A 10,430-nucleotide genomic window follows, 5' to 3' on the forward strand; every position below is an offset into this window, starting at 1 on the left:
CAATTTCAGTTTCACAGATGACAACAGATATGTCCCAATTGTGGTAACCACCATTTCGTCCTCTTTTCCTCAAATATGCCCGAGTAAGTCTTACCGACGAGTTTGTACTTACATGAGCAACAAGACGGGTTCCACATGTGAAGTAGAATCTACTTATCCTTCCATAGCACATGAGAACAACAACGGTTTTTGATGGGGTTCGTCTCACTCAGTCCTTAGTTTTCTGTGTTTTGTCAACTGTTGTTTGTCTTTTGTTCGTTTTTTCGATTTTGCCAAGGTGTTGTCAGTTTGTCGTCGACTTATAAGTTTGATTACTCCTTTGGTATCATCCTCCTCTATTGTGATCTTTTATAACATCCTCCTCTATTGTGATCTTTTATAACATCCTCCTCTATTGTGATCTTTTATACCATCCTCCTCTATTGTGATCTTTTATAACATCATATTTGTTTATTTAAGGTGGTACGTAACATTACAGGGAGATAACTCTGTAAAATCAGCTAAACGTTTTAATTACGTTGTATTGTTAAGGAAATATTAAGCTTCTCAATGATTAAAATTAGTGTTTGTCAAACTGCTATATATCCAATGAAATTTATCCGAGAAAGTGATTGGTTCAAGTTTTTTGAAATTTTTATATTTTTTTCAAAGGTTCAAAGTAAATATTTTGTCAAAATTTTATGAAAATTAAACGAGCCAAATTAATTTTAGTCAAGGTGTTGGGTACCACCTTAATATTTATACTGTCTTCACTTATAAACATCGAGAACGGCTTTTGCCTATTCATTGTCCTGTGTATTTCTGTCGTCAGTACTTGAATAAGTGAAGTAAATTCACAGAATGAAAACAGAAAATAAACTTGTAAATTTCTTAAAGTATCTCAGCAACAATCTGTAGCGAATCCAGGATTGTACACAGGAGAGATCTTGAACAACACAACGAATAAATTATTGATCAAACAAATTCACGTTTAGGTTTCCTGAACCGCGACCGTCGCACCACATCTAGTATTTACCGGATTTGTAATAACATAAGCAACACGATGGGTGCCACATGTGGAGCAGGATCTGTTTACCCTTCCGGAGCACCTGAGATCACCCCCAGTTTGTGGTGGGGTTCGTGTTGCTTAGTCTTTAGTTTTCTATGTTGTGTCATCTGTACTATTATTTGTCTGTTTGTCTTTTTATTTTTGGCCATGGCGTTGTCAGTTGGTTTTCGATCTATGAGTTTGTTTGACTGTCCCTCTGGTATCTTTCGTCCCTCTAGTATATTCTAGTCATAAAACCATTAACATAAACAACAAGAGCGTCTGGTCAAATTAAAACAGAACTTATATAGAGCTTCATTTAGAGCTGTAATTTCTTTTTAAACGTTTACAAACTTCAACACTTTTGCCAAATATGATGAATTAAGGCTACAGTAATTTACCGATGTTCAAATCTCTTAAATCGATCAAGAGGAGACAACTCAAGGTAACATACAAAAGCTGAGTGAATCGCCTCAACTCCAAATTGAGTGATACCGGGTGCGTTGACGAGTAAGCGTCTCCTGCTTTGCATGCATCACCCACCATGCAAATTCACACTCAGTCTCCGGACAAGACATACTAAATTAATGTTTTCACTCTTAAAATATACCTTACTTTCTATTAAATATTTATTACAGTTCAGAATCAAACGCACGATTATTTTTGAATAAAAGCAAAATTGAATAGAAAAAAACGAGGTAGAGCAAAATTTCTACAATCAACAAATTCAATCATTAGGAAAAAAAAACATTATGACTAAAAAAAAATTCCATTTTCAAAAGTTACCTAATCATAAATAAAAATCGTTGAACTAAACGGAAACCGGAATGACCTAAAATATTGTCCTCTTGATCATTACCGGATAATACAATGGCCTTGGTTCAATTGTGACAGGTACTCTTTAAGTACATTTTACTACTGATTTTGAGTGAGAAATGAAGTCATACATATAGTTGTCGTTTGTTAATAAAAGTTCAGGAGGTCTTACGTTGGGAAATGATCAATTATTATTGATTAATCTTAAAATCTTAAAATTTATTCGACACTCACGAAATGTTTTCATGACGACTGTAGTAGACGGATGTATTGCTGAACAATATATTTATACATGAGCATTGAAACTTAGTGACTGTTTCAGGATCATCTTCTTAATTACTTAGATAACTTATAAGATTATATCACATACAATGATCTTTACTTTCAATAAATGATTTTGAATTAACAATACTGTAATTTCAGAAATTGCTTATTGTATGTGTTTGTTGCGGTGGCAAAATTACAACATTAAATAAGTTTAACTTTAAGCTTACTATCATGATAATTATAGCATAACAAGAATGCTACCAGAACAAAATGCTACCAGAACAAAAATGCAAAATGAGGTGTTGTTGTCATATTAATGGCAATCTCTTCAAATTTTAGTTATAAATAATAGAAATGTTTCTGAACTTATTTTAAGGTACTACATGCAATTCTTTTTTTTTTTTTTTTTTAATTAATTGAAAAACAAACTCATTTTTAGGTTTAAGTTCAAAACGTGACGAAGCACTTTTTTTCTAAAGACTGCACATTCAATATTAAAACCATAATTTCGCCATGTCTATTGTTGTATTCATTTAGCGCCAAGTCAAGTTTACATAATCTTCCAGACAACCTGGAGGACAACATATAGACATAAAAAACTACAGCATAATAATATGATGAGTCTGGACATTTCAAACCTATTTTTATAGTTTGTTCTTATGTTGTACTGTTACACTAATGTCCCACGTTAGGGGAAGGTTGAGCGCTCACAAACATGTTTAACGCCAACACATTCTATACGTGTCAGTCCCAAGTCAAGTGCCTGCAATTTAGTAATCTCATAAATCAAAATCTCATAACTTGTAAAACGAAAATTAACTCTTATAATACTCCTTTTAGATACTCATAGTGCAGGCTATACAAGATAGTTGTTACCTTACGGCTATGATAGTCCTTCAGCATTGTAAAGTCAATATGACAGTAACGTAAAAGAGAAGCGAAAGATACTAAAGGGACATTCAAACTCATATTAAGGATATTTGCTCCTCTGGTTTTTGAATTTTTGCCAGATTTTCGGAATCCTCTGCTTTTATCCATGAATTGCCATTAAAAAATTTGGCTCACTAACCCCTACTTTTCTTTTCATAATTTTATTACATATAGTTTAAAAAGCCATATTTGAAAGTCTTATAAAATCCTTGTTATTTTTTCATAGTTTTTGAAACAAAAAAGCGGCCAACGTTAAAAGATTGAAAAATCTAGAGAAAATCATTTCCCGCCAAATTTTCAATGGCTTATATCTCGAAAACAAGCTGACGGACCCTTCATTTTTTTCTGCTATTTTAGTTCCTTTATTCATATACTATCATTTTAGAATAGTCTTTTAAAAAGCTTGTTATTTTGAAACAGAGTAGCAAACATCCTTAAGTCGAAAATGAACTTACAACGCCATGGTTTAAATAGTAAAAGACCAACAGACAAACAACAGTACACAAAACACAACATAGAAAACTAAAGACTGAGCAACACGAGCCCCACCAAAAACTGGGAGTGATCTCAGGTGCTCCGAAAGGGTAAGCAGATTCTGCTCAACATGTAAACGTGTAATATCAATTTTAGTCAAAATGTCTGGAAAGTCATATAATTAAAACATTAGAAGATATCTAAGATTCATTAACAGAATTATAACAAATTACTCATATGAATGGCAAAATAAAATGAATGTCAAACAGAAGTGAAAAAGAATAAAACTATTCTAAATTTTTTACAATCCTTAACAAATTAAAGAACGCGTAATTTCAATTTCATTGCTAATTTTTAATTAAAAATATTAGAAAACAAAATAAAAGAAACATGCTATAATAAAATGTACATGTTTTTTTATTATTAATTTGTTACAATCCATTGTATAACTGTTTGACTTCCTTCCGGAAGGTATAATCACGGAAACCATATATAAAAGGATTGATCGCACTGTTTATAAAATAAGACCAAATAAAAGTGTAATATATGATTGCACCTGGCAGACTCAAACTACAATCGAACTGTGGATTTGAAAAAAAGACCAGTGCTAAAATATGATATGCCAGCGCACTTAGTATATAAACTAATGTTACAAGAAGTAATGTTAAAGTTGACCTTTGTATACTAGTAAGACGTATAGCGTTCTCCGTCGAAATATCCGAATCGGTATATGCCTGTCGAAAACTTTGCCGAAAATGTCCATGAATGCACATTTGACGAGAGATTAATGAATACACAATGGTCAGTAAAGCCGTAACTACAAAGAAATATATGAAATGTACCATATTGAAAACTATGATTTCTTTTGATTTTGCGTATCTATCTTCTATTAGACAACGTTGTCCTTTTAGTCCAGGGATTCCGGTTCGCTCAGAATAGATTCCAAAAAGAATAGGCGCCGGCCAAGAAAGTACCAATCCAACGAAAAGACTCATTATACACATCATCTTGGCTTGCGTCGTAGTAATCTGGGATTTTAATGGCGAAAGGATTTTTCTTCCTCTGTCAATTGCAATGGGAATAAGAGAAGCTGTAGATGCTACGTTACAAAAGTAGAGCAAAAACCGAAAAATCTTACAGAAGGTTTCTGATGGGAATGTAACTGGATGCAACAAATAAAATATAACACAAGGAGCACTTATTCCACAGTTAAACATGTCCAACATCGCTAGCCAAAGGACGTAAATTCGGTAATTCGTCAGACGGAACTTCCGGTAGTAGATGTACAGCACATGCGCATTTCCAATAAGTCCAGCAACGACTAAAACAGAAAGAAAACATATTCCTCCTAGAAAGCGAAGAAGTAGTCTATCGTTAACTTCGGCTAGTGTTACATTCTGTTTCATAAAAAGGTCCATCATCCACTTGTGACACATATCACTCTCGTTTGCCATACTGTGTCAGTCTTGAAATCTGATAAAAGCACAATAAAATACTTTTTAAAAGAATAATAAGGTACTGTATTTTGAAGAAATTTATGTCTTGAGATGTTTCATTCCCTTTAACCCACACAATGTGTTTGCTATTTCATGTTTAAACGGTCGTCATATAGAACACGTAGAAGAACAAATAAACTTTCTCCAAGCTCCATTGAAATCAATATGAATCATACACGAGCTTCTGGATGGGGTTTACAGAATATGGAATAATGTGCCAAATCTACAGAAAATAGACAAATAAATAAAGAATAGAGGAAAAATTAACCAAAGGTAAAAGAATGCAAAATTGAAACTCATACTAGAAACTTCTAGTAAATCAATTTTGAAATGATCACCATTGAAACAATGAACGTTTGATTATTTTAGTCCTTGCACTGGTCCAGATACTTTGCAAATTAAATCTATGAGTTGAAGTTTAAAGGTTTAGCAGTTATCTCTCCCTTGTATATCAATGATATTCTGATTCTTCGTGCTTCTTAAGCAAACTCTAAATGAACATAAATTTAGTGGCATTTAATCGTGAAATTTATTAACAAGAAAGGTTCGTCTATAGTAAGTCTTCAGGAGCTTTACAAAAAAAGCTAAATAAAAAAAAGCATGAAGTTTATTGTTGATTGAATAGTATATGGTTACCAGACGGTTTATCCATTCGGGTTTGGTGTTACGTTTTCTGTGATCATTTTGCAGACAATTGTCTATCTATTCACCACTACCTATATTATTATACCCTTTGTTTGATTTGTGTATTTAGTATCGTTTTGATTTGTCCTGACCCTTCCCAAGCACTGATATATATCACGGTCGTTCTAGTAGGTTCGTGTATATCAAGAATCAGTTTTCAGAGTTTGTTGATTATTCCACGTCTCCTTATTTTATATTTATCAGAACACCCATATTAGTCTAAGACCAACTTTGCATTAGGTTGATGATGATGGATGGCTGTTTTAAATGCCTTTAGGGTGAGAAAATGATAATGTGCTGTAGATATGAACCCTACTTTGAACAAGACTGATACGCTGAACCGAATTTTTTAACATGCTAGTTCACAAGGAAACAGTCCACAGGATGACGTGTCACTGTATCCGATCAAATTCACCTGACTCCTAGCCGATTTATCTTAAGTTTGCTCTTTCGTCTAATGTTTCGTGTATTACGAAGAAGCAACACATACCAATGTTAAAGGCTTTGGTTTGACCAGGCCGGTCATCAATCCTTTGACCTCTCGCTCTCGAAGCGAATACGCTACAACGAGACATCAATGCGATTACTTTGCCTAGGGAGTTGCAATCTTAATTTTAGTACAATTACATATATCATGAAATAGAAACAAAATGCATAATTTAATTCTTGTTCATACCAAAACACTGGTTACTAAGTGACTGGTGCCCTTGTCGACCAATAATAAACCCCTAGCCATACTGACCCAGTGGTATTAAAAACATATGACGGAGGGACGAAAGATACCAGAGGGACAGTCAAACAAACTCGTAGATCGAAAACAAACTGACAACGCCATGGCCAAAAATAAAAAGACAAACAGACAAATAATAGTACAGATGACACAACATAGAAAACTAAAGACTAAGCAACACGAACCCCACCAAAACTGGGGGTGATCTGAGGTGCTCCGGAAGGGTAAGCAGATCCTGCTCCACATGTGGCACCCGTGATGTTGATTCCATTTCTCTTGAGAAAAAAACTTTCAACAGCTTAATAATTTTAAAAGCTTAATACAGAAAATCCTACCCCCACAGATGAAAACCAAAAAGTGTTTCTTTTTAGATTACACAGAAACATCTAATATTGGTTAATAATATTTTCCAAATGTCAAATTTCTAGTAATGGAATATCCAAAAACACTAGTTCAACATGAATTAATTCAACTGTTGCCAGATAAGAAGTATTTTGACTGAAACAGGATCATTTTGCACTTCAGGACTCTAATACAACTGACCACAGTTTTCAGTCGATCAATTTGGTGATGTTTGAACATCGATTACTATGGATGTGTGAATCAAATAATTTCATGAAGCCAAAAAAAAAATGTATCTATATAAGTCGAATACATGTTTTGATAATAATACTTACATCTGTATGACAATATTCCCAATATTATCGATGTTAGAACAAATGATCGATAATACTGTTTCCATATTTTTTATAAAAAAATACTACTTTTAACTTCCTCGAATTAATAAATCCTTATAAACATTTTTCATTTTTTTCTCGACATTGTTTCAAACAATTACCTGATTTTACATGTATTTAATTCATAACAAAAGCCGGAAATCCGAACGGAAGTGTCTCATGTTTTCACTCTTTCCGCAATTAATGAATGAAAACAGTTGTATTCTTTTTATATCAATTATACATTATTTTTAAATACTTAATGAGGAATCCCTAAAATCCAAATAGAGGCTAATATGCTAAATCAAGCAACAGTAAACTTCAACGTTAAAGAACACCAACGGTTGATATGGTCAACCCTTGGACTTTTCCCGTTCCGGCAGTAAAACCCTGGCTTAAATGGTGAGTCCGTTTGGTTGCGTTGGATGTATAAATACGCAGCCAAGTTCGGTCGTAATGGGGACGTTAAAACTAATGCCTCTTGGAGAGAGAGGGAGAGAGAGAGAGAGAGTGCCACGCTCTAGTCACGTTGTAACAATTCTTTGAGGGGTTTGTAGGAGGCCTGTTGCAAATTTCTGTCCCTATCATCCTGGTTGACCCTAGCTACCTTACTGAGCCTACATCGTGTAATGAATTTGTTCTCGCTCTGAAAATTCATGAAATATTTGCCACTATAGATGTAAAGCAAACAAAAATCAATAAATTAATCAATTAACTATACTAATAAAAGAAGGAAATGCAATGTCTATTTCCTGTGGTTCTCACATGTCCTCGATCAGTTTCTTTTGAATTACCACGACACAATTATAACGATGTTTTAAATGGTATTTAAAAAAAAAAGACTTTTAACGAAAATAAACTTATAATTTGCTCTTAGGACTGGCGACAAAAGTTGAAATTCTGAATTCTTGTTACAGTATTGATAGATAAACCCTCCCCCCTTTACTCCAATGAAAAATGCAACTTACATTTGTATGCCTATATTCCTTGTATTATCAATGTTATTAAGAATAGTCGGTATTTCAATGTATCAGATGTTTTTTTTTTATATAATTAAAAGTTCCTGTACATTAACTAGTCTTTCAAATTATCTTTTCATTGTTTTGTCAACTAAAAACAACTATTTCAGTTACAAAATCCGGAAAAATCCAGACGGAAGGGACTCTGTTATTCACTCTTTCCTAGTTCAGTCAGTATTATTTACATATCACAGTGTAGGAACGGAAGTGAACAGAATGTTCGAGAATCGTTTTAAACTTCCGTAGCGAGTTGTACAGATATGTCCATTACGTGGAGTATAATACGGAAGCCCATAGGGGACCTAAAAAAAATAAATTATATTGTTATCTCAATATATATATATCGTTATTTCGATATAATTACATCGTTATCTCGAAATTTATATCGTTATATCGATATAGTTATTTCGTTATCTCGATAAAATTAAATCGTTATCTCGATATTCATATCGTTATCTCGATATATTTATATCGTTATCTCGATATATTTATATCGTTATATCGATATATTTATTTCGTTATCTCGATATAGTTAAATCGTTATCTCGATATAGTGTATATGTATATGTGTATGTGTGTATATGTATATATGTTTGTATGTGTATATGTGTATATGTGTATGTGTATATGTGTATGTGTATGTGTATATGTGTATGTGTATGTGTATATGTATATGTGTATGTGTATATGTATATGTGTATGTGTATATGTGTGTAATTGTGTGTGTTCATTTGGTTTTTTTTACGTCTGAGTGTGTTTGTGTGAGTGAGTGTATATTACTTTGTGCATTGATGGGTGCATTTTTGTGTTGGTATTTGTTTGTGAATGAGTATGTTTGTGCATGTGTATTTGTTCTTTTTGTGAGTGAAAGCGTGTGGATTTTTAAAGCGATTCGTAGTAAATGGTTACTCTAAAAAGAAGTGTTGATAACCGAGGCGCTATCCAAAATAAGACACACAAGGACAAACAACAACATATATCATTGAAAACTAAAAACAAATGAGAAACACGGACCCCGAAAAACTGGGGCGACCTCAGGTGCTCCGGAAGGGTAAGTAAGACTGCTTCTTGCAAGACACCCGCGGTATTTCTCACGAAAGTCACTTTCGAGAACAAAGGAAAGGTTTCTATGACAACGGTAGAAGGTCTGTTGTCATTTGGGACACAGACACCTCATAGCGGTCAATCACTTGTCAAAAAACCCACTCTTTTGAAAATACTGTTTTCAGAATTCATTAAACAAAACATCGCAAAGCGGTAATAGTAACCCAACTTTGGTATAAAATTTACAGTTTAATGAGCCCATGAGTACTTTTTCGCGAGGATAAAATTCCAGAGTAGCATCAAATTAGATGATTTTTTGAACAGCTTTAAGCATTGTGATAAAAAATGAAGAATGCGCACAAGTTCAAAGGTCACAGGGAAAAATCAATAGAAAAAAAGTGTAACGTGAAACATCGTTAAAATTCTCAAAATGGTCCAAAACATGAAATAAACTCAACATCAAAAGAGGCCCGAAAAATGTTGGACTTAGAAATTTTTTGGGGCACTTGGGTGACTTTTGCCGCAAAAATACGGAAGCCCAGAGGGGACCTACAAAAAAATAATATTATATCGTTATTTAAATATATATATCGTTATTTCGATATAATTAAATCATTATCTCGATATATTTATCTCGTTATCTCGATATTTATATCGTTATATCGATATATTTATTTCGTTATCTCGATATAATTATATCGTTATCTCCATATATTTATTTCGTTATCTCAATATATATATCGTTATTTCGATATAATTAAATCATTATCTCGATATCTTTATCTCGTTATCTCGATATTTATATCGTTATATCGATATATTTATTTCGTTTTCTCGATATAATTATATCGTTATCTCCACATATTTATTTCGTTTTCTCAATATATATCGTTATTTCGATATAATTAAATCGTTATCTCGATATACTTATCTCGTTATCTCGATATTTATATCGTTATATCGAAATATTTATTTCGTTATCTCGATATAATTATATCATTTTCTCGATATAATTATGTCGTTATCTCGATATCATTATATAGTTAAGGTGGGGTTATGGCACCTTTTTTCAAATAACTAAAAAACTTCTACAGATATCAAAATCTAGCAGAGAGTAAAATTGATCAATACATTATGATCTGCCTCTGTCGAAATTTAAGTTTAGGTTGATCGGAAAATTCGTTTCAGAGCTATGGCCCTTTATTTGCAATTTTTCTCATTTTTTTT

The 10,430-nt window shown here is 32.9% G+C and overlaps 1 protein-coding gene across 1 annotated transcript; it reads right to left on the reverse strand.

Annotated features, from left to right (window-relative positions):
- Positions 1-3,847: 3,847 nt before the first annotated feature.
- Positions 3,848-7,291, reverse strand: LOC127732190 (G-protein coupled receptor 83-like). Its single transcript, XM_052241262.1, has 2 exons — positions 7,102-7,291; positions 3,848-4,987 (listed from the first exon to the last, which is right to left on the reverse strand). Exon 2 carries the CDS (start codon positions 4,966-4,968, stop codon positions 3,946-3,948), a length of 1,023 nt encoding a protein of 340 aa, XP_052097222.1. The 5' UTR covers positions 4,969-4,987; positions 7,102-7,291; the 3' UTR covers positions 3,848-3,945.
- Positions 7,292-10,430: the final 3,139 nt, after the last annotated feature.

This window comes from Mytilus californianus, unplaced genomic scaffold (genome assembly GCF_021869535.1).
Source record: "Mytilus californianus isolate M0D057914Y unplaced genomic scaffold, xbMytCali1.0.p SCAF_22, whole genome shotgun sequence".
Classification (NCBI taxonomy): Eukaryota; Metazoa; Mollusca; class Bivalvia; order Mytilida; family Mytilidae; genus Mytilus; species Mytilus californianus.

Bases quoted from the DNA above. Each gene is read 5' to 3' on its own strand.
- LOC127732190 (XM_052241262.1), bottom strand. From the start codon at position 4,968: ATGGCAAACGAGAGTGATATGTGTCACAAGTGGATGATGGACCTTTTT.